General features: G+C 47.7%; 1 protein-coding gene across 1 annotated transcript; it reads left to right on the top strand.

Moving 5' to 3' along the window:
• The first annotated feature begins 1,796 nt into the window (after positions 1–1,796).
• LOC115328602 (Golgi-associated plant pathogenesis-related protein 1) lies at positions 1,797–15,331 on the top strand. The gene is made up of 5 exons (XM_040218172.3): positions 1,797–1,898; positions 6,657–6,703; positions 8,000–8,089; positions 9,298–9,436; positions 14,888–15,331. The coding sequence occupies exons 1-5, from the start codon at positions 1,832–1,834 to the stop codon at positions 15,124–15,126; spliced, it is 582 nt and encodes a 193-aa protein (XP_040074106.3). The 5' UTR covers positions 1,797–1,831; the 3' UTR covers positions 15,127–15,331.
• The last annotated feature ends 10,106 nt before the right edge of the window (positions 15,332–25,437 follow it).

The raw sequence follows: 25,437 nt of genomic DNA, 5'->3' as shown, positions 1-25,437 counted from the left end.
AAAGAGCGCGGATAGATAGATTAAATATACTATTTTTAATGGTTCAGGGCACATTAAACATCGACACTTCGAGATACATTACATTATCAGGCCAATTAAACACCAGATCGTCTCATGCTCGTCCAATACCGGAGTATCCAGTTTGATTGGACACATTCAAATACTCCTTTTTCCCTAGAACCATTGTTGAATGGAACAAGCTGCACGCTGACCTCACCAATTCAGTCACTATTGACCATTTCATCAATAAAGCCACTGTATTTTTTCAAAATAAATTGAAATTTATTGTTCTCACGTTGAGATGACTCGTTTATAGTTAATGTTTTGTGCTGGGTGTCAAATAAATTGCGTAATGTTTTAGGCCACATTTCTGCACGCTGATGTCACCAATTTAGACTGTATGTCTTATTAATATTTATTGCTTTGTATGCTAGATGCTATACTATATATTGTATAATGTTTTAAGCCATATTATCTCTGGTTTTCGATTGTATTTTTTCTTATTTTTTGTATTGTTGTGCCTCTGCTGCCATGGCCCTTTGGGCCAAATAGTATTGTTAAATAAATACATAAATAAATACTTAAATAAAACGTATGTGGCGACTGGCGGCCTTGTTTAACTCTTGACGGAACGTCGTACAGCTTGTGCCACGTCATTTTAACTGCCTTAATGTGTGAGGTAATTACGTAGAGAAGTAGACGTATCCACTACATCCCTCTTATATTTGTTTACCCGAAATGTTTGTATCAGAAGTGTGAAAAAAAAGCCAGTTCTCGTACCTGTAACTTTCTCCTGCAATTCCCTCGTGACCGTGATATGGTACATAAAATAAATAAGTAAATAACAGAGCGCCCCGTCGTGTTTTCTTTGTTTCTAAATTAGCTGTTATCGTGTTTTGTCCCTTTCGGAGCGTTCGCTTATTGAGGTTATTTTTTCCACACGTATGCGCGAAATTAAACCTCGAAACAACAGTTATTCGCTGCTAAAAAAAACGGAGGTGCACATGTCCTCCAACTTCTAAAACCCATGCCAACACTTTGTTTGTCATGTTTCTTTTTATTGTAAGCTAACAGCAGCCCTCGTTTCACCGAAGCTTGGCAATAATCGAATTAAGCTTCGACCACCACGAGCCAATCGGAGCGACGGAGGCGAATCTCTTGACAGCCCTTATCAAAAATACACGGGCGAGAGCGTCACCCAAGCGATTGGAGAAGAGGGGAAGGAGACACTCCCCTCTTACCCGGGCCATCTTCTGGGTGTTCCAGACCTCGTATTTGTCCTCTTCGGGAAGTGCCCTCTCACTCGAAAATTGTAGAAAAAGCAGCTTTCCTCTTCCTCCTGCTCGTGGCTTCGGCAGCACCGCGGGCTACTAAGAGGGACAAGGTGCTTCCTCGAAGCCGTTCACTCTTTCCATTTTCGCAGAGTGAACGCCGGAGAGGAGGAAAGAAGGATCTCGCCTCTTCTACATTGTTCACCCTGCTAAGGTGGAACGAGTGGAGGACCTCGAGGGAGGGGCCTGTCCCGGCCACTTGTCATCAACTACAAGGAGATACAGTAAGCCACGTGCGTCTCTACGGCCCGCTTATTGGTTCACTGGGACCATAGCTTTCGCCGTGTGCCAAGCTGAGGCAGCGTCCTAGTTTGCTTTTGATATCTACCCACGCCCTGGCATTGCTACACACGGTGCAAACATTTTACGACTGATACGGGGCTTGCTCATTGCTCCCCGGTGTCGACTTCCGTTCCGGGAAGCTACGGTTCGGGTATAAATAGCTCACCTGTTCTGGAGCCGGGATGTACTCCAACGGCGTGCTCCGAGAGACCATCGCCATGAAGAAGTTCCTGCTGACTGCTGCTCTTTCGACGCTCTACCTGGCTGCTGCTGTTGCGAGACCCGGTACGTACTGCGGGGACCTTCGAGTCCGATAAAAAAAATCTACACGCGATTATAGACCTTTGCAAAAGTCGCCTTCTGAGGGCTGCCATCTTTGTCTGCTGGGCTGTGGAACGCCTTCTGATCATGCGCTTTTGCTCTGCTGTGCGGTACATCAAGCCCTGCGCATGCGTCCATAGCTCAGTGACTCAGCAGTTTTCACCCGGGTGATGAGCGATGCAGAGGTCTATAGTCCATCCCGTTTCACCTTAGGGAGATTTAGTAGATCGTTCCGATATAACTCCGATAGCGACACCCGCGATACTTCGGCGGCGACCCCTATTGCGCATGCGTCGACGTTTTACGTCATCGAGTATTGTTACCGGAGGGAGGCATACCGGAATGATCCGCTAAAACTCTCCATCGAGTCCGAGTGCGCAGCTGGCGCTATACGAACCGACCGGGCTATTCAAGCGGCGCTGAAAGTGCACCGTCACGGCTCCCGTCGCTTTCGTACGTTTGCCATATCTCTGGCTAAACCAATCAGGCACAGTGAATGCTGAGTGGTCTTGCTTTCTGTTTTTTCCTTCTATAGACCAGTGTCCGCGCCAATTCCAGGGCGCCGCCATGTTTATCTACGCTCGCGCCACCACGCGGAAAGAACTGGCAGGCAGGGAGGGGGGGCTGCGTTGGCGGCGTTGCTTTGGGTAGCTGGATGCGGCACGCTGTCCGAATGCACCGACACATCGTGAAAGATGTCTTCACCAGAAGCCTCTGCGGCCCGTTCTTCAACAGGCAAGATGTCGTGAACATTCGAGAACCCATCTCGATCAAGGAAAATAAGGGAAAACCTTTTTTGTCTTAGATGTTCTCGGTGTCTGCTGACCCTTGACATCCGCGTTTCAGTCCGGGTTCATTGCGTAGTAAATATTTCACTACCGCTTTCTTGTAGCTTTCAAATGCTTGATTGTTGGCTTCTTGTATACGACACTACATTCGTGGCACGTTTGAGACCGATTTTCGCGATCTGCTTGCCTTTCTGAGGCAGCGCGGCTCTGCCGAGCCGAAATAAGTGGGAGGCGTTCACTTGATCGAACGCCGTTTTAGCGAATGGAAACGAGACGACGACGTTTCATCGAATGACTAGCGAATGGGTCTAGTTACATAGACAGCTCGGATTAGCTTTCTTTTGTGATGTGGCGCCTTGTCTGCCGCTGCGAAGCGGCGTAAACGAGGGCTCCGAGTATGTTAGCACGCGTCCCCCCCCACACACACACACAAACACACACTGCGAGCGTCTGGGTTCGAAACTATTAATTGCCAGTTCTAAAGGATGGTACTTACTTGAAGTGGGAGCTGGAATTCTACGACGTACCAGGAGACACTTACTATCGGGCAACGAAGCACGGTGCCTGTGGGGGCGGAGTCTAGGAACGCTACTGATTAATATTGTGACAGGCGATCAGTTATGATAGCAGACGAAACTTCGACTCGTTTGTTCAGAAGTTCGCGGTGATATTTTATTAGCCCTCGTTACAGCACACCAAGGATCTTAGGCAGTGAAATTCACATCACACAGGCTCGTCCGTCGTAGTCAAATGAGCGCAGTCGACGATGAGGTGTAATAAGCTACTAAGCTTCACAAGGAAAATGCGCGTGAGAAGAGTTTTGAGGAAGTCCAAAACACCGATCCAGCAGACGCACGTACGTACGTTTACTCCGGACTTCATGAAACCGACGGCGCAAGATCAAAGAGCACCGCCGCCATCGCCACCCGGTTTTCTCCGCACTTTGCGCGACGACGGCACTGCAACGGAGGGCACTCGCCTCGGCGTTAACAATCCGCGAAATAGATTCATTTCCCACTCTTGAAGCCATTCCAGATGATAAATGAAAATACCTCGGCGTTGTTAAACATCTGACGACACAACCAACACAACTGTGCCGCTGGCTGCGTGAGCCTGACACAACTGTGCCGAGCGCCTGCTCGGCGCCGTTATTGCTCGTGAAGGCCTGCTTATTTGTAGTTGAGACGATGATTCCACATCTTTCGCGGTGCTTGCAATAACTTCGAAGGGCAGGGGAACCTTCTCACGAGGACGTTGAAGACACTCAACACCGGAGCCACCAAAGCAATCGCACAAACCGTCGCCATGTTTGCTTCTTCGTCACTCGCGGCGCGGTCAACTCGTCGCGAGATGTTTTCTGGCTCGGCTAGATGAAAACCAACAGCGGCAAAGTGGCGTATGGACACACGGCTCTCACATTACGGGCACTATACTCACATACCGCGGTAAACAGGACCGATGCCGGCGAAACGGCAGTCGGCACACCAGCGAAGAAGCCCTCAACGGGAACCGGCGGCGCAGGCCGACGCAGCCCCCCCTCCCCGTGAGCGTCTGGGTTCGAGATTATTGTTCGCTTTTGCTCCTTGCGGTCGAGGCGAAAAAGAGCACTTCCGGACAAAGGTCTATAGGCACATAAAGATAATCAGCGTCGTGACGTTCCACTTCCGGGGCTGTTTGATAGGCTCCATCAGATCAGGGCGATGACTGCGCGGTCGGACTGAGAACGGACTATATATAGTCGTAAAAGTGTTTTTAGCGGTTGTTTATAATTTCCCCAAGATAGCAGCGGAGGGTCTAATAAGCTAATGATCTTTTTTGTTTCTAATTGTTGAATAAACTACGGCGTGTCAGGTAGCGCTTAAAACTAATGTTGCAGCTTACCAAGAATACTGGAACGAAGAAAAAAATGTTAACCGTAAGATAAAAGTTAGGCGAATGTACCGATTATGAGAAAGTTGAGGTGGACGGACGGATGGATGCTAATGGCTGTACCCTTTATAGCAGGCGGTAGCTTGCGCCACCTAGCTTAGAAACTAAAGGTTTGATTCATCTCCTCGTTCTTCTAAACAAGTTAGCACGGCGCTGAATTTCAGCGCATGCGCAATGTGACACCCCACGTGTTGGTGCCCTCCCCCATTCTATAACGCAGCATTGGACCGTACCGCGACCTCGTTCCTTCTCAACCGTGATATTGAGGTATACTTATACCGTTCCGTGTGTTCGATATATAGCGATAAAAAACGAAAATTAACCCTCGAGGCGGTTTTCTCTGAATCGATAAAATCCAAAAAAAGAGAAAAAAAAAAAACAACAACAAATTTTAACTGTCATTGAAGAGAAAACCGAACAAGAAAGACGCCAGCTTTACGGGAAAATTTTTTTTATCCATTTTTGTTCTCGTTCACCCGGAACGCAGGTTCACTGAAACATCCGTTCTCTTGTCTTACCAGCCTTACTCGAGAAAATGTTATGAATTATAGCGTACAAATTATAATAGTTTCTGCGGTAATTATAAGTCGCTCTACGACAGAAGCACAATAAACACCGATTTCTTTCCGGTATTGAATTAGACACCGGAAAACGTCGATTCAAATGAAAAAATAAACAGCGATAAATATCCCCCTCCCCCAATTTAAAGAAAAATAGACACCGAAAACGCGGAACCTTATAGTCATGCCATATAGCAAACAGTGCTATCCATTGTATACTTTCGCGGAGAATATATGATCTTAAACAATGCTTCGCGCTTCTTTTGCGTACTTGCCAGTTTTTGAGATAAGTGTAGTGCAAACAGTGTTGTACGCACGTTCCTCCAAAACCGGAACGAATGGCCGTTCCTCCTCAGTCTTGGAACGAGATCCCGTTACAAGTTCCGGTGGTTCGAAAAGAACGCGTATCGGTTCCATTTCTTTTCAGATTAGAACGTGTGGTTACGCTAACGTTACGTTCACGCATTTGAACTAAATGTTGCGCCGGATAATTCGTCAATAAAATAAAGCCAGCGAGGGAAAATGTCCACAAAAAATATCCCTGTCGCTTCGCCACGACCATATTTGTAGCAGTTCTTAGTTCTCGGCTATCTCTCGGACAGCTCTCCGTCATTCGAAGTCGGAAGTTGATATAGTGAGTAATAAAAAACGCGCAAATGTCAGCTATATACGGGTCAAACTGCAAATATATAGACAAAAAAAAAAAGAAAAAAAAAAAGAAGGATGCCGTTTTTTTTTGCCGTTTCGTCGACAACGTAACTAAGGTTCTCGCGAATTTTTGTCGAACCTTGATTTTTACGTCGAACCTTAGGTTCTCCGAACCTTTGACCTTATGGACAGTGTTGCCCGGTTTGTACACGAATATCTTGAATTTCGGGAAACAAATAATTTAGAATGCAGCTCATTTTATGTTTTATAAAATGGTTAACACTGTTTACACCATATAAAAACGAAAAATATGCGCTTTTAGTGCTTTCTTTGTTTGGTAATGTGAACCAGTGATGCCAATACATCCAAAAAATACTGCACTTTTTCTCCCTCTGCCAAATAAAGTCAACTTTTCTTTATTATCATGTTTGCGCCTGCGCACAAAATTCGAACTTCAGTCGAACCTTTCTGTAACATTAATATGAAAGTTCGAAAAAAGTCGAACTTGGTCGAACTCGAACCTGGGCAGGTTCGTGGCCATCCCTAAACGTAACGAGCTCGCGTTCCAGCGATGCAAGAGGAAACGGCGGCGTTCCTCGGTTCCTCCTGAAAAGGAACGCGTTTCAGAAAAGTCGTTCCTTTGGAACGGCGTTCCGCGCACGACACCAAATCCGAATGAGGAATGGGTCGCGAATTTGAGGTTCCACGGTTGGGTCTATTTGACGAACCGAAAGAGAATAGGACTCGTACGCATCGGGTGAATAGCGTTCTAATTACCTTCTCTTTTTGCTTTGCAGACCGCAACGCAGAGCTCTACCAAAGCCGCGAGGATGCGGGCGTCGGGGTAAGGTCGCCTCATTTCGAGCATTTGAAAACTTGGCAAATTGTGCGATAGCTGCATCGGTGGCCACCGGGAAGTCACATTTTACGGTCTTCAAGAAACGTTAGAACAGTTCACAAACAAAGCCAAATGATATCAACTGAGCTTTTTATATCACCGTGTCAAAAGTTGAGGAAACCGTATTTTTGGATTATGGCGATCGACAGTTGCGTCTACTCGGCTCTAAACACCGAAATGGCGGTGCCCACTAACACATCGGGGAACGGAATGCCGTTACATTAATACCCCTGTTACACGGGCACACTTAACCGCGGTTAACTCAGCTTTAACTGCGGTTACGTGGCAGCACAGATGCCGCACTATACCCTCGGACAGCTATTTCAAAAGAAGTGAAGAGAGCGCGTGCACTGCTTCGATGGGTGCTCAAGATGCCCAAGCGCACGTTCGCCCATAGCTCTGACTGCATCGCCGCAGAATGTTGTCGGCAAGTATTGCGCGCTAATTGTGGTTTAGCGTAACTGCAGTTAAGTGTGCCCGTGTAACAAGGGTATAAGCGGGCACTACTCTAAGCATAGCTCATGTAGTGGCTCTATCTCGGACGACATGCGCAACGGCGCAAGCCATAACAAATTAGGTGATTCCGATGCCGTGCACCGCCGGCATCATGCTGGGAAAAACCTGTAAAGTTGCCAGACACGCGAGTAAAATACCGCCAATCGCAAAGAGATCCCACGCCAAGGCGGGGGGAGCGTTTGTGCACTCCGAGAAAAAGATCCCCCATTCCCCTAAGTTGTCTACGTCAGCGCGGCGCCGAGCAAAACCGTGACGTTGTTACCACGTGACGCGCATCCCGGTGGGCAAAGTAAGGGGCTTCTTCCCTGTGTGAATACCCCTTTACGAAGCCACTCAAATACATATTGCTACATTTTTATTTTTTTGTGTGAGGCAGTTAGTGTCACAAGACACTTTAACGTTCCGTGACGTCACGAAGCCACGTCAAATCACAATGTCACGTGACGTGTTAACTTAACGTGATGTGATATTGCCGCATGACTTCACAGTATAAAGTGACGTCATGGTGTAACGTGGCATCATGTTGTCAAGTTATAGTTTCCCGTAAAGTCATGATGTAAGGTGACACTTTGACATCGTAAAGTCGACACACCACGCACAACACAAAACTCCCCGGGGCTATAGCCCTGCATACGTTATCAAATTCAAAATAGAAGGGCTCGATTGAGCTAACACCAGGTTTTTTTGGGCTACGTTCTGCAACTCGAAAACCCGCACTCCTCCCAGGACCCTTCTGTCTACAGCGACGACTGCCGCAAGCGCCACGACTACTACAGGGCGAAGCACGGAGTGCCTGGACTGAAAAACGATGACGATGTATGTTTTTTTTTTATTTAGAGTCTTCATGAAATACCAACTATGACCACTCACAAAATTGGAACGGCAGGGAGGTTCTTTAGCTGTCGTGCCCCAGTCGCGAGCTTCCTGCCTTCCATAATGCTCGGCGTCATATGAGCCTCTAGCGTGCACAGCACTCAAAGAACGGCGGAAGGCGACACGCATGTACTGCAGGCATGGGCATCTGAAAAAGACGCCCTAAGGAATACTCATTCTGCTGGTAACTCGCAATTTTCAAAGCAATAGAATGGGATATGTTAAGGCTTACCGAAGCTGCACTTACGCGCGCTTACAGAATAAAAGTAGGTAGTCGCTATTGCGATATTGTTTATAGATAATATTTACCGTGTTCGATGATAGTTGAATCACTTAAATGATCGCTGAATCAGCGTTTCCAAACCAACTGCAGGATTGACCTTTATAATAAGGGTGTAGAATGAGATAAACAAGTTGTATGATAAATAAACTAAACGGGGATGAATGCTACTGATTAAAAAATTGCACAAAAATGCTTTAACGCTTTCTAGAAGGAAACGATAGAAATACAAATGCAAGCTTGATCACGCTTACAAAGACTGGTAAGCACAGGATGAGTGATAGGCCTCCCAGAGAAGAAGAGAAGGGCGTCTGAATGGCACCGCCTATCAAAGATTCGCTCTCGTTTCTAAAACGCGTCGTGAGATGGCGCCACATGACAGGAAAGGCCACGAAGCACGCGACCGCACCTTCACGCGATGCGCGACGGAGATCGCTGTTGACTGCCCCGCCCGAAACCGATTAGTTTTTATAGTTTTGTCAGCAAAGCACTTGGCTCACAATCTCATGGTGGTCAGTTCAAATCCTGCCGGGTGACTGGTCTTTTCATGTGGTTCCCTGTAAGCGTACTGCTTTTGAGTGTCGGTTTTTTTGTTACAGCCGTACGCTAAACAACTCGATGAAAATAGGCTTATGAGACATATTGTGTGTTAAAAGACAATCATAGTTGGTGTCGGACTGTACGACATAGCCGGTATAGATTCAACTGCGCGTACACACTTGCAAACACACATACAGGGAAATATTTAAAAGGCAGCGCTGATGCCTTCGCGCAGTAAGTACAAGTTTTTGGATGTTTATACATGTAATGTTACTGCCAGGTTTGACAGCTAAGAAGTGGTTTCTCTTTTGTTTCTCTTCGAACGATCCAGCTTCGCCTCTTGGCTCAAGACTGGGCAGATCATCTAGCCGCACAACCAGAGGGAACACCTCTTGAACACCGTCCAGATAACCAATACGGCGAGAACATCTTCTCTGCATGGTCCTCCGACCCCAGCTACACGATCGATGGTATGCACACGGATGTCTCTTTGGTCTGGGCTTTTAAAGATACCGGGTGTTTTTTTTAGGCTTTACAGATTTGTTTATCAATAAAAACTGGGAAAGCTACACTAATGCTCTTTTGTGAAAGCGAGTTATACGGCCACGGGAACATAATATAGGAGGCTGATCATGGGCGCATGGTTGATGCGTTAAAGTTACCACTTCTGCAACGGGTGCAATGCTGGCGGTGCGAAAAACACGAGTGATGAGAGACGGAGAAATCGCGCGGGCGCATTTTCGCTCCACCTGCCTTGCGCTCGTTGCACTTAAGCCCATCACCGCGCGCCCCCCACGCTCCCGAAGTCTTGCGAGAACTTACTTGTTCAGTGGTTGTCGACGATGCTCAGCAAGTTTCTGATTGCAACCGCATTTTTTTTTATCAATTAACAAGTGAATTGATATATTTTAGTAATTAACCGAATTATGCTGACGATTATGCCCCTGTTTTATGTACCCCTGACCATAGAAGTCACCCGCACAGAGAGCGTTAGTGTAGCCTTCGCGGCTTTTTTAAATACAAATCTGTTTTAAAGCACCTTGCGTATAGAAGGGACCTTGTGTAGAAACAAGTCAGATCTTTCACACACCAGGTGTCAGCACTGGGCGAACATGATGATGATGATGATGGTTTGCGGCTGTTCCCTTTTGAATCGGGCGGTCCCGTAGAGTTTGGAACCTAGCCAGTGGGAATTCGGTTATCCCCGTTGGTGAACTAGCATCCACCAGTTCTCTAATCTTCGCTTCGTGGCTTCCACCTGCTCACGCCACCCTCCGTTGGTTCTCGGTGTAGCGTCGGTGTTGTTGTTGCCGTTAGTCCCACCCGCAGAGTCTGCCACTGAGCTGGAAGCAGACCCAAAGCCGAGTGCCTCTGCCAGTGCGAGCTCCCGGGTTGCCTGTCCACACTCCGCCGGTTGAACTGGTTGCAGACCGGTGCACGACAGCACAAGGTGTTCAATTGTCTCATCCGCCTGACTACACACACGGCATGCTGCAGATTCCACCGTCTGGTCGAAGCGACGGCGATACATCTGCGTTCGCAGCCCTCCTGCGCGTGACTCAAAGAGGAGCCGGCTGCCCAGGCTGTTGTCGTATAGTCTAGTCTCTGCCGAAATGTTGTGCTTATATCGACTGTACATGTATAGCGTCGACTTGGACTTCGCCGTTTCTGCCCACCGAGCTGCCTCCTCCTCTCTCACCCTGTTTCGAATCTCCATTTTCCACTTCCTGTCTGATGTAATAGTTACAGGGGTTGAAAAGAAGCCGTATTTCTTCTCTAACTGATACAGCCGCTTCCTCCAGCCAGTCTGCATTCCCGTGAGATATGTGTAGACGAAGAGTCTCTTGGCCCACCGGCCGCGGTCCATGAGACGGAGACGACTGTCGTAGGTTATCTTGCTGGTCGCCTCCCTGGCCTCAAACGACGACCACCCAAGATCTCCCTGGACCGCTTCGGTGGCCACCATTCCGTGACAGCCCAGAGCCTGCCACCCGACCTCTCGTTGACGACGTTCCATTACTTCCCGCACTGTGCCAGGGACACAAAGAACCGCGTTGGCGAAGGTTAGTCCAGGCACCACAACCGCCTTCCAGAGTTCGCGAGTCACCAGAAAACGATTGCAACTCCAAAGATTACGGTTTCGGAGTACATTCGTACCTCGCACGGCTGCCTGTCGGAGGTGGGTGTAATGATCGGACAAGTACTCCGGCTTGTTGGCCAGTACAACTCCCAGGTATTTGTACGACTCCTGTACCTGTGCTTGCTCGCCGTTCAGCACCAGACTGTTTAATTTAGCCTCATCGGACCCGGCTAATTGAAGGACTGCCGACTTTTTGGCGTTGAAACGAAGGCCCAACGTAGCCGCCTCCGTCTCACATATACATATTAGACGCTGCAGGTCCTCCACCGTCTCCGCCGTCAATACAATATCGTCCGCATAGGTGAGGCCCGGCAGCATCCACCTCACCTCTGCGCCTCCTTCCATGTGTGTCAGGGAAAAACCCACCCCCGACTGGATCAGGCGTTCCTCCAACACTGACACATACAGAATATAAAGAAGCGGGGAGAGTGGGCACCCCTGTCGGAGACCCCTCGTCACTGTGACTTGCTCTGAGTCGACTCCCTTCAGTTGCGTCATTACTGTATTGCGTGAGTATAGGCGCCGTATGACAGATAGCCACCGATGAGGAAGGTGGAGCTCCTCCAAACGTCGCACGAGTTGAGCGTGCGGCACACTGTCATATGCTTTTGCCACATCTAGAAAGCAGCACAGCAGTTTTCTTTCCTGTTTTCGGGCAATTTCAATACACTGCGTGAGGGTGAACAGGTTGTCTTCCAACCTTCGACCCCTCCGAAATCCGCCCTGAAGTTCGGTGAGCAGTTCGTTCTCTTCAGCCCATGCTGCCATATGTTCCTTGATAATGTTGGCGAAGGTGCGGTATATCGTAGAGGTCACGGTCAGGGGCCGATAATCCTTGAGGAACTGTTTGTCGCCCCCTCTCTTCGGGATCAGAACCACGCGGCCGACCCTCCAGTCTTGTGGCACAGGTTCCTCTCCCCTTAAGATTGCTCCAAAAATATTCGCCAGCTGCTCCACTGCATCTTTTCCCAAGGACTTGAGAACGCTCGCCGGGACCCCGTCCAATCCCTGGGAAGTAGCCCCTTTCAAGCGTGCGAGTGCACGCACAATCATCACTCGGCCGATGTCCCCCTCTTGGTTGGAGTCCGATTGATCCGGGGCAAGTCGGCCTTGTGGTGTGGACACCTCCTCAGGAGCAAACGTCTCCGTCAGGTACTTGGTGAGGTGGGTTCCAAGGTCTTCTGGCGGATTCCCCGTGCTCTCGTCAATTATGGTAACATCTTGGTCCTTTCCCTCCAGCGATCCAAGGTACTTCCAGAACTTTCTGGCTGCTTCCCTTCCGCTAGATCTAATATCTCGGACGGTCTCCAGATCCGCTGTTCTCATCTTCTCTTGGGTTAGTCGTTTAGCATAGCACTTGTAGTCGTGGTACATGGTCCATCTTCTAGCAACCTCACTCCCAGATTCAGTTCGGAGCGATTGTCGATGTTCCCTGTTGGCTTTCTGTCTAGCCAGTATAGCTTCTTTAACCTCTGTGTCCCACCACCTCTTCCTCACTCTCCGTCCACTGGGCTTCCTGGATGCATGTTGCTTGATGAGACGCTTGAGCTCTGTGATGTACTGTCTGTAACCAGACGCTTGTATCCTTATGTTGCTACTTTCAAATTTCTTCGTGTCCGTGTCGACAGCAGCGCCACCGCAGCAAGAAAAACTTAAAAGCATAAAAAAACAAAAAAAAAAACGGGGACACTGGAAATACAGAAGTCATTCCTTTTGAACAATGTCTACCTCGACAGATGTCAGACAGAGAGGGTAAAGTGATAGTTAGCAAATTAATTTCCTAAAATATACTACTTAGCTAACTTCTTAAATATTCGCTTTAGCTGGCACATTCCTATTAACACCGGGTACCCGAGAATCTGGGTGAAGCCTTTAATGCGACCGCATACATCGGCTTGGTAACGTATTGTGCAACGATTTAATACAGAGGTGGGTGGAGCTGGTGGGAAGCATCGCATCAAAGTTTTAAAGAACGAACTTACCTGAGTTAAAAAAGTAAAAGAACATTAATCGGAATTTCTCTACCTTTGGCGCCCGTCTGCTCACCGCGCACCCGCTGACTGGAGCGAACAACCGACAGATGGCGGCAGAGGCACTTCGGGAACTTGGGGACCTTCCAACTGCGGCTGCAGCTCAGAAACCGACCTGTAGACACAAAGCATGGTATCCCTTGAGGCGAGAACAAAGAGACTGGACAACACAAAACGCTGTAAGAGGATGGGCAACACACAGCGCTCCGTGTTGTTTAGTCTCTTAATTTGTCCTCGTCTCAAGGGCTACCATGTTTTTGAACACACAGTACCATGCGAAAAGTGCAGTGTCGCTAAGCTGCGGATCCTTGCTCAGCGTCTGATAGACCGCACAACAGAGTTACAACGCACGCTCAGAAGGCGTTTCACAGACCAGCACTGCAAAGATGGCCGCACGCACGAGGCAATTTTCGGAAAGGTGTTTAGGAAAAGCTACCGACCGGTTGTTCTGCACTGTAAAAGCTTTGCTTTAGGCATGCTTCTTTCTATGTACAAAAAAGAAATCTTACAATTTTATTTTTGGACGTCGTGCCTTTTGTTATCGTCCACACGGCTGTTCTTATGCTGGTAACTTAAAGGTACACACCCGGCACTGGGGCAGCCAGAACGCAAGGTAGCCGTCGTGGCATTCTGCCGTCATCCACCAGCACGCGAGCTTGATAGGCATGGTAAGAACTGGAGATGTGTGCAAATACCGGTTCGAATCCAAGAGCGCACAGTCATTCCTAGCTTTAACACTGTTAAGAAAACCGATTGCCGTGGACTTCTCTTCCCCTGCGAAAGTTACGAATGACGAAGTGCCATTCTATTCGTACCGGTATTCGCACACTCGTAGTAACAACCTAACAAAGGTAGAGCGTGGCTCTACGCTTCCACGCTTCTCGCCTCGTGGTTGGTTCTTCGACCCTCTTGTCGGCTGATGCGGCAATCTGGTTGGCCGAGGGGCGATAAGACGAGTCCTGCGAGACGCCGCGCATACGGCCACAGCTCAGAGCCTTTTTCGCGTTCAAGTCCGTTCAAACCTCTCCCCAACTCTTTCCTTTTTCCCTTTAAATACTTAGTATTCATATGGTCAGCCTCGGGCATTTTGGATCGTCACAGTGTTACATGATATGTCGCCACGTGATGCATTGCTGTCACGTGACGCTATGACGTCATGGTGTCACTGACGTCATCGGGTCACGTGACATTATCACGCCACGTGACGTCACAGCATTACGTCACACTGTGACGGCTTTATATATTCGCAGAAACCCCACAACATGGCCCTGCCCCTGAATGGCCTCCTCACAAAAAAGTAAACGGTACAAAAACGCACCTTAATAATTCGATCTCATCGTCATATGCACAGAAATGGGTACAAATGAAATAAATGTGTTATTATTAATGTACATTAGATAAAACCGAATAATCCGGATAACCGAAAAACATGCTTTGAAAGCCGAATTCGTTTTCTTCCGGTTCAATCGGCTATCCGGTTTGACGGACGGTTGCATCCTCTGCTAAAAATGCTACGTACCATGTTGGACGCCTCTAGAAAATGCCAAAGAGACAACCGATTTTCTTCTTGGTTTTTCTATTTTTTAATAGTTATAATAATAATAATCTTTATTGGCTCAGAGGAGCCGTGGCACCGCGGAAAGGCGACAGCCTGTACCATGGAGACCCGCGGCGCCACGTCTAGTGATGATGATTATGAGATATGTACAAGCGAAGGACGACGACGTATAGAATTTTTTTTTTTCGCGCAGCAAACGCTCCCGTCGATTACTGGTACAACGAGATCAAGGATTACGACTACGACAATCCGGGCTTCTCGTCAAAAACGGGACACTTCACCCAGGTCATCTGGAAGGGCACCACAAACTTGGGATGCGCCGTAAGCAAAGCGGCTTCCCGGAGCGCATACTTTGTCGTCTGCAACTACAACCCCCCGGGAAACGTTGAGGGGCAATATGAGCAGAACGTTCCCCCAGTCTTACCCGACTGAGCAAAACATCGGGCTGCTGGATCAGGGTACACCGCCTCGAGATCCAACCGTTTCGCCAACGTGCTGCTGCAAGAAGTAAACATCCACATGACATCGGTTGCCCCGGGCGCACGTTGCGAAGCACGAATCTCGACGACGAAAGCCTGTTTCCGGCTGATCTGCACTCTCCTTATTAAATGCGTGTTTTAGTTTTGTGTCTGCTAAATGTTGTATTGTGTCGTTTCACGTGCGTATGAACTCAGCAAAGCGAGGAGTGTCCATTTGAATGCTCCCATAATCTCAGAGCAGTGATTTGTAGAACTGCGGGTCCTACACTTTTTTCGGTATCTCGCACAAGCCATAGCTTTTATATATAAAAACTTAATGTTGATTGGAGATTAAGGTTCAATAAAAAATAACCCGACTAAGTACCACCCTTTTAATCAAGTAACCCATCAGTTGATTTACCTTCAGGATATTATATATAAAATTTTAAAACCGCGCATTTTTTTCAAATTTTGATATGTCGTGAATGGCGTATTGCAGCACCCTTTGAAACTTACCTTGTGACACATTTTAAAAAGTGAAGACATTTTTAAGCTATTATTTAAACATTATAATAACTCTCGATGACAATCACAAGAATGCGGAAGTCGTTTAGCGTAAAAATAATAGATCAGGCATTTTAACACTATTTTTGGCTCGAGTTTCTCCAACTCAAAACTCTGATTAAGCGGCTAAAACATTTGATCGCAGTTAATCTATTAACCAGATAATCTGAAGGATATAGTCGATGAATTTCTCAGTTCTAATATATACGAGGCTAGAGCGATGGGCTATCCGAAAGTCGGGTGAGAGTCGCTAGCCTTCATCAGTACAAGACTGTCGCTGCGGCCGATGTTGCCTGGTGCGGGTTGTTTGTTCGAGTGATATTCAGAGCTTCAGCATTTTGGAACCCGCCGCCGTCACCAAGAAGATCGAAGTTGGTGAATCCACACGGCTGAGCTGATGATCTAATAACAAGAACGCTTCTGTGTTGCCGGCTTACACTATGCTTATTCCACTTGCGGCAGATTTATTAGAACAGTTTGTTTCACTTCCCACGGTTGTCGATTCAACGAATAGTTTGCGGATCGTAATCATAGAAGTGACACTGGAGAGTTCAATACCTCTGATGCCTCCCAAAAAAGATACGGTGCATGCGCAAAGGCGGCGGCGCAATATCGGGTATTGTTATCGAAGTCATCTGAACTATCTGCCGAAACTCTATAAAATTTCCTCATCTTAACGTTTTTTGCGACTCTGTCAAACCCACACACCCACACCACAACGCAGTAAGAAGAAACATATCGGCTGCAGCGGCAATGACTTTCCTACTCAGAGAGACAATAGCGGCAACACAGGAATTTCTAAAAACATTCAGCACTCTAGCTAAGTTCTCTGATTGCACAACATTCATCTTTCCGCAGGAACTTAAGGTTATGCGAGAAAAAACAAAAAACATCGCGTAGAACCTGCGATTCGACCACCCATATATTAAGTTAGAATCCGGTTTGGGATTCCTCTTTTTTTTGCATCACCACTCTTGTCAAAAGATACAACTTTCTGAAAACAAACAATTCTTAACAAATAGCGCGGTTGACCAAGGGACAGACATTCGTCGCGGTGATCCATGCTTCTAACGTGCGTCTAGGGCAGAGGAGGCACCCACACAAGCGATCGTTTAAACTCGGGCCGTACGCTCATAACACGATTTGCTTTCTGGTGAAGCAGCGAACATACTGCACCATTCTCCCCTGAAATTGTTTTTCCCAACGATAACATGCGGCAAAATAAAGGCGAATATGTACAGTGTCTCCCCCGCGAACGTCGAGAGCAGTCATGTTGCGGCCATATACCTCTAGCCACACTACGATAATGATGACGATAGCGCGACTGTAGCGCCACCTCTAGGTTGATCTAGAGAGTCACTGTCAGCTTGAGAAGTGAAGGGTGGGGATAGTTCTAGCAACGTATTATCGACGCGCAGCAAGTAGGTTATAAATTATAATGGCCCGGAGGTGGCGTCCCTTTGCCCAATGCACGGAGCAAGGTGTAACGAAAGTAGGCGCAGCCACGTACCCTTCTCTAATGGGGAGCTCGTCAATGGGTGCCGCCATTGATTTTTGGCGCAAACAATCCTCATTGCCATGGCATTTTCGTGGCAACGCCGCAACGCTGTTGTTTGCCCCACAATTTTATGGCGGCGTCTACTGAATCGGTATCGAACAGGCAAGATTTGAAGCCCAACACGTGCCTGACCAGTAGGAAGTCGGCGTGTAGCGGACGCTCTCGACAACGCGCCAGGAGCGTCCTCTAGAACGAGTCGTCATAGCGCGGCTTTGGAAAGTGATCGCCGTGTCAGTCGTCGTACTCACGAACGCTGAGAATGGCATCGCGGGTTGAGAAAGCCGTACAAATCCTGCTTTCAGAAGGTGTTGGATTCACTCTGCCGTGATGAGAATGCGGGTTCGCATCGAAACATCTTTCGGTGCGCCGATCGAATCGAAAGCCAGCCGCGACAGCGAGCAGACAAAGCAGACCGCAGGCACGGAGCAGACGTTGACGTTACGACGGAGCATTTTCGATTCGATCGGCGCACCGAAAGATGTTTCGATGCGAACCCGCATTCTCATCACGGCAGAGTGAATCCAACACCTTCTGAAAGCAGGATTTGTACGGCTTTCTCAACCCGCGATGCCATTCTCAGCGTTCGTGAGTACGACGACTGACTTTCCAAATCCACGCTATGACGACTCGTTCTAGACGACGCTCCAGGCGCGGTGTCGAGAGCGTCCGCAACACGCCGACTTCCTACTGGTCAGGCAAGTGTTGGGCTCCAAATCTCGCCTGTTCGACACCGATTCAGTGCACGCCGCCATTGATTTTTGGGGCAAACAAAGCGGGTTGCCACGGAAAGGCCATGGCAACGAGGGTTGTTTGCCCCAAATATCAATGGCGGCATCCATTGACGAGCTTCCCATTGGTTGAGAAGAGTTCGTGGCTCCGCCTACTTCCGAGCATTGGACGTAGGGAGGCCACCTCCTGCCCATTATAACCTCCTTGCTAACTACCGAGCGGAGAGCTGACGATGGGAGCTTGGTTCAATTTTGTTTGGATGAGAGCGGGTCAGTGCGCGATGCATTCTGGGGTTGGGTGCTTTTTCCGGCGTCGCTGGGTATAACGTCAAGCCGGGTCCTGCCCTATTTAAACGTCTTTGACGCGCAGTCACTGAGATTGTGAAATCAGCCGTCAGTCATAAAACGATGTCGGGTTGAAATGTATATGATTTTGCAGAGGCGTGCTGGGCCTATAGTTTGCCCAATTACACTCGCACGGACCGCCACTGATTCGAAAGTTTCTATGTCGCGCTGAAATTGCGAGGATTAATGTTAACCCTCGCAAAGCTTAATGACGTAATTTTGGGATTGAAGCCACCCGCCTGAGGACAGTCGAGCGCGGCTCATAGATTGGACACGAGAACTCTGTGAGCGCTCGACTTAGGCTCGTAACAATCCATGCCTCGGCGGACACTCGGGTAACTACGTCCGAACCTCATCGACCCAGCCGCTGCGCTCAATCAGAACCAAATTTCACGAGTGAAAAAAAATATTAAGTATAAATAAATAAATTTAAAGCTGATTCGCTTCTTACACTCGGCCAAGAAAGTTAACCCCGGCGTTGTCTCTGCCCTTGCATATGTTCCACGTGTATGATGTGATCCTGCAAAATCATACCCCAGTTCATTACTCTGCCATTGGTGTGCTTTTTTTTTCATTTCATTTTATTTATTGTACCCTTATATCGCCCTCAGGGGGCTTTACATAGGGGGGACAAACAGCAATATATATCAAAACTTACAAGGAAAACACGCACAAAAACAGTTTAGGTTAATTACGTGTAAAGAGTGGCAAGTGCGGCTCGAAACGGCTCTGGGCATTTCTATTGTTATATGTAATCGGGGAGTGAATTCCAGTCGGTAATAGACAGCTGTAAAGGTCAAAACTTGTAGATCTTAGTCCTTGCGTAGTGGTGACGTGAAGTTTCCGTGTGTTGTCTGTGCGTGAGATGTGGATGGCGGCTCTGCAATACTTATCTTTTTTGGATGGCGAATGGTAGTAAAGCTGGTGCAGGGCAATCAACCGTGACACTTTCCGACGGTCTGCAAAAAGTGGACGCTGAAGTTGGTGTTTTAATGCTCTAATGCTTGTGCGGGTGAAGTTACGAAGTATGAAGCGAGTAGCTCGGTTTTGTATGGCTTCTAACTTATCGATTAAATGTGACTGATACGGATTCCAGATGAGAGATGCATATTCAAGCTTGGGTCAAATGAGAGATAAATATGCGATTAGTTTAGTGTCCCGTGTTGCAAGGTAGAGGTGTCGCTTTAGGAAACCAAGTGTTTTGTTAGCCTTTGCAGTAATGTAATTTATGTGAGGTTCCCATGAAAGATTGCAGGTGAAGTGAACCCCAAGATATTTGTATGTTGAAGCATTTTCAGTAGACGAATTGAAGATCGTGTAGTTGAACTGGGTTGATGTACGTTTGGTATTAATGTTGAGAAATTTTGTTTTGGAAAGATTAATTTTCACTTGCCACTCTTCACACCATGTTTCGAGACATGTCAAGTCGCCCTTCAAAAATGCACAGTCATCTAGCCTTTCTATTTTCCGATAAATCACAGAATCGTAGGCATATAACCTAATTGTGGACCGAATACAAGTTGGCAAGTCAGTTACATATATTAGAAAAAGCAAAGGACCAAGCACGGTTCCCTGGGGCACACCTGATTTGACATTTTGTTGTGAATAATTTTTATCGTTATAATGAGCGCTTTGTGTGCGGTTATAAATACAAGTTGAGATCCATTCGATAACAAAAGGGTCTATTTTCAATGAACGTATCTTTAACATGAGGCGGTGATGAGGCACCCTGTCGAACGCTTTCTGGAACTCAATAAAAATGGCATGTGTTTCAGTGCGAGAGTGCAGGTTTTCATGGATATCATTAGTAAACTCAAAAAGCTGTGTTTCGCAAGAGTGGGATCTTCGGAATCCGTGCTGGTTTACAAAGAAGTAGTTCTGCGAGCATAAGTGGTTCATTATGTTTGAAAATACTATATGTTCCATAAGTTTACTGGGTACACTTGCTAGAGATATTGGCATGAAGTTAGAGAATTCATTCTTTGAACCACTTTTATAAATTGGAATCACTTGAGCATGCTTCCAGTCGTCGGGTATTTCGCCGGAGTCTAGCGACTGTTGAAAAATCAAGGAAAGTAGAAGTGAACACTCATATTTACAAGTTTGAGTAACTTTGATGCTATTTTGTCAGGGCCCGGGTGCCGAGTTCGATGGTAGGTCGTCAATCCGTTTCATAATGCCAGGTGCGTAAATAGTTAAAGGGGCAATTTCTTTGGAACTAATATGGTCTGAATCAGTCTGGTAGAGGAAACTGGTCCTCGGAAAAAACGTCCTTGAAATACCGACTGAACTGTTCGCATGTCTCAGCAGTGCTCATCTCATTTCCAGATGCATCAGTGAAAGGGAAGCATTCTTTACCTTGTTTTGGGTTAACAGCGGTCCAGAACTTTTTGGTGTTGGTTCTCATAAGTTTACTAAGATCCTCATTGTAAAATTTCTTTTTTGCGTTTTTTATTTCGAATTTAGACGTTTGTTGACATTGGTTGTATCTTTCCCATCAATCTACAGACTAAGAAAGCTTGGCGGTCCTGTAGAGCCGCTGTTTTTTATTCAGTACACTGTTAGCAAAAATAACACGCCCAGACGTGTAAACCGTTGTCCCATAGAGGACGCGTCGAAACGTGTTCGTTTTACACGCAGCCATCAGTGTTTTTCGTCTACACATGAAGCGCTGTGTAAACTTAACACGCTACACCGTGTCTGCCTTCCGCAAAACACGTTTCGAGCGTGTTCCTTATGAAACATGGCGGCCAGCGGCCGAGAACAGGCGAGAGACGAGCCCAGCGAGCCGCGCGCCTTCCAGCCGAATTGAAAGCACACAGGGCGCGTTAGTTCTCGTTAACACAGCAAAGTCTCCAAGCGGCGGACGTAGCTACGTGCAAAGGTATGTATACGCGCGTCGTCGGCGGTCGGCGGCGTCGGTAGCTTCAACAAGCCGCTAGACAAAGAAAAAAAAAAGAACGAATGCCGAACTCACATGAATAAATAACTTGAGCAAACTATTTAAATCGGGCGGTAACTTGCGCCACCTATCGAGATTTCTAGCAGCCTGTATTTAAAAAAAGACGAGTCTGTTAACACTGCGAACGACCACGACTAGACAGCAAGCCTACATACAACGCAGGCAACACCTGTACCACGTACTACACAGCACGGACATGTACACAAACACAACAAGGACACCACGCCCGATACTTCTTTATTTTTTCTTTATTACTTGTTTTTACATTTGAACATTAGGATATATACAAAGGAGGGATTAAAAACACGTCAGCCGTAACTTGGCTGCCGTTGAGTCATTAAAATTCGTTTAGACACACCAAACCATCAAGAATGGGCAACCGATCCGGCAGTTCGGGCTGTGCCCGGTAAACTTCACGCATGCCGGCAACACTTTCAATAAAATATTCACGCGCCGAGCGGACTGTTTTATCAGCGTGATTTACGCCTACTCTTGTTTTCCATAGACTGTGAAGGCCCATTTGTAGTATCATATCATAAGGTAAGCCATTTACCTTCTCTATTGATAAAAACCGTACATCCCTGGCGGTTATCGGAAAATCCTTTTTGAGTGTGCGCTGGGGTATATCCCACAACAACACAGCGTCCCAGCAGTAAATAAACACGTGTTCTACAGTTTCTGGATACTTGCATAAAAGACAATGCGTTGACCATGGCACAAAAATGCCTTTTTTCTCTAACCATGGCTTTACGGGTAGGACGCCACATAGGAGTTAAAAAAAAAAAAGAATTTAGCACTAGGCTTTACCGGCATCTTCTTCCATCTTTTTAAAACATCTAGGCCAGGACCTTCAGAGTATAGGGAACGATAAAGAGGCACACGCAGCAGAACATCAACCAAATCTCGATACAATTTTTTTCGTGACACGGTACTAAGATAATCTAAAGAAAACCGGACCTTCAAGATTCGAAAAGAGAGTAGCACTTCTCTGAAATACCCTCGCACGGCGGCACCTGTCCCAGTGGATGGCGAAACGATAAACTCTGGCAAAACGTTTTGCAGACGAGCTTGAACAACTGTGCGCAAAAAGGCATCCCTCTGATCGCGTAAAACACGAAGCGTGAAACAATCTGACGTATGAACAAATGGGACAGTCCCAATCCACCACATCGCACCGACCTAAATAAATTCGTTCGAGCGGAACGCTCCCATGTCGAAGACCAATTAAAAACAGCAAACACCCTATGCAGCTTTTGCTTCCTACTAGATATCCATTTCCGCGGCGCATATAAGCTTGAATGTGCGCAGGGGCGGATCCAGACCTCCATTTTAGGGGGGGCGGCTCCTCGGTGTAAAACGGCGGGGGGGGGGGGGGGGGGGGAGAGGGGGAGTGTTTATATTTTTTGTGGAGTTATCGTTTTTACTAAACTCTGATAACATAATATAGATCTTGAGAGCTTTTGTATCGGTTTACCTGTCGGGGATGAACTCTTTGAATTAAAACCTTTCGGGTGACCACGCTAGAGGTAAGTATCTTGAAAATTGTGGTAACACTATCCTTTCTGAGGCTTGGGTTTCAGACCGACACTACGTGAGCAGTCGATTTAGGGCAGCTTAAAGACATTGCCTTGGCAGACATTCTGGATGGAGCTAGTGCTCAACTGCTGCGGCATTGGGAAGAGCGGCTTAAATCAGCGGAGCGAGTACGTTGCAAAAAAGCGACAAAAATGGCCCGGCGGCTTCGACGCTGCTCGCGGCGTCAAAACAGTGTTGACGCAGCGAGCGAAACGAACGCTGCCAGGCAAGTTCGTTGGTTGTTCGCCGTGCATTTGGAATGTCCAGAGCACAGCACATGCGGCGTTGCCAATACGAACTCGTGTTTCACGTGTTCTGGATGCAACTCGAGAGAACGAAAGCGAATAATTGTTGAATATTTTTTAAAGCATGTTGCAGTTTGGCAACTATAACTTTTAAACTTAGACAACTTCCAAATTATATTCAATTGCACTTTGTCTGGATATTTTCTATGTGCAAGGAACACTTACTTGTTTCTGGGTATTTAGCTCATTCGTCAGGGTCAAGAGGACAGGTGCAGAGATATGATAGGGCAGAGCGGTTGTAAGGTCGGCGAATCTCAACTGGGCTAAAGGCTGATCACGACTGCAGCATGGATGTTTGGGAGTCGGTGTTCACTCGAACGGGCACAGGCACTGTCTATTTAATTTATGTATAGCCGCATCTTTGAAAGCGCTCGTTTTCCCCAAGTCCCTAAGTAGGGAATTCGAAGCCGCAGTTGCAAACCAGCAAGCCCCGCCCTCTGTTCCGTTCGACACACACATATTCGCTCCTGCAAAGCCGCGCGAAAGCTCTGCCGTCAATCCACAGAAGCCGCGTTTAACTGGAAAAGACAGCGCCAAGGGGAGACAAGGGGTAGCGGGCGCCTTTCCTAAAATATGTCCCGCCAGCCTAAGTTGAAACGGCATTGTATACAAATAAATGCCTATACGGCGTCGGCTTGAGGACCCCGTGTAAGCAGCCTCCAGCCTTTAGAGTGCTCGTACCGTTTATCTTTCTTTTATTAGCTTCCCGCCACGAGAAGTCGTACCGCAGGCAGTATGAAGCCCATTAGAGGAAACATCTCCCCCTTCTGGCGCTCGTCGGCTTCTTTCTGTATTCCGCGCTGCGGCGCTGATCCTCAGTGAGGGATGGAGGCGAGGACGAAAGCGGGCTTATGTTTAAGCCAAGGTCGTGGGGAAGTCCGGAGCGTCTTCAGGAGTTCAGACCCAGACTACACTGTACCCAGAGCATTTGCTTCCTCTCTCAGTTGAAAAGAAAAGCAATTTGTCACCTGGTTGTACAAGCTGCACCCCCCCCCCCCCCCCCCTGGAACGTCTCCTCCCGGTACGTCCCTTCCGCACTTCCCTCGGCAATGAGCACACCGTGCCAATAAGATGCCTTTAGTGAGCCTGTGGGCGACAGCATCTCAAAGCAAGCCAAAAAAGACATGCCAAAAGACAAGCCCAGAACCACGAAGAAACCATCAAACGAAAAGCGATGAAAAGGCGGCCGCTAGAGAGGAAGGATAATCCGCTACCCTTGAGGAAGGCTGCTTGACGTCTGCGTTTGGCAGCTTTCAGGGCACAAATGTTTCGCAGACAACCTCCAAAGAGAGAGAGGGCGACAGAGAAAGAAAGGGGACTAGATATGTTGAAGGTAATTTCCCCCCGTGCTCGATGTGCTGGCCTTGTTTGGAAGTGTGCCTGCAGTCGAGGACCCTGATATTTGGTGCGCCTCCCCACTGTCTCTCCACTTCGAAACTCCTGGCGCCGTCCCTGTCGGGAAGACGTACCGTGACCTTGACGGAGATAAACCCCACTTTGGAAGCGCCCAGAAGGCGCGTCCACCCACCGCTGTTTTAATCTTTTGTTTCTCGCGTCGATATCTTACGTTTTTTCTTCGAGCTGGCGAAGAACCCCGGGGGGGGGGGGGGGGGGGGGGGGGGTTGCCTGGCGAGGCGTTTGGGGGGGGGGGGCGATCGCCTCCACCGCCCCCCCCCCCCCCCTTGGATCCGCCACTGCATGTGCGGGTGAGCTCTTTGGTCGCTGACCGTTACAGATTTATAGAAGAATATATACGCAAAACACGGCGCAATGAACAGCCGTGTGTTAGAACTGTTTGCATTTAAAAAGTATGGTAGGCAAAATCTATAATGTTAGTCTGTTGCAAAAAATAACGATATGTTAACAATAAATCTTAAACCGATCATGAAAAAGTTCAAATCTTTGTTATTTTCTTGCTTGACCAGTCTTATGAGCAGTCCGACAAGCTTGAATCAGACAGGAAAACAAATTATTGGGATTTGTCCTTGCGTATAAAATAATAAATGAAAATGATCCTTGCGCAAAGCATTTTTTATATATTTTTGTGAAGGACATCCGCCCAACACTTCACTTCCGCTAGTGTCAGTACGGGAGCAGACGCCTTCACTTTTGGGGCGTTTTGATGCAGTTTCTTGTCGTATGTCGTGTCGGCGCCGAGTGGAGCGATGGGGCTTGGGAGTTTGTGACCGGTGTAATTCGTGAACACTGGTGTGGGGCGCTGATGCTTCTTTTTTTTATACTGCCACCA

Source organism: Ixodes scapularis, unplaced genomic scaffold, assembly GCF_016920785.2.
Source record: "Ixodes scapularis isolate PalLabHiFi unplaced genomic scaffold, ASM1692078v2 PGA_scaffold6__148_contigs__length_123643588, whole genome shotgun sequence".
Taxonomy (NCBI): domain Eukaryota; kingdom Metazoa; phylum Arthropoda; class Arachnida; order Ixodida; family Ixodidae; genus Ixodes; species Ixodes scapularis.
Note: the sequence above shows the minus strand (reverse complement) of the source record. Positions and strands in the feature narration are given on the sequence as shown.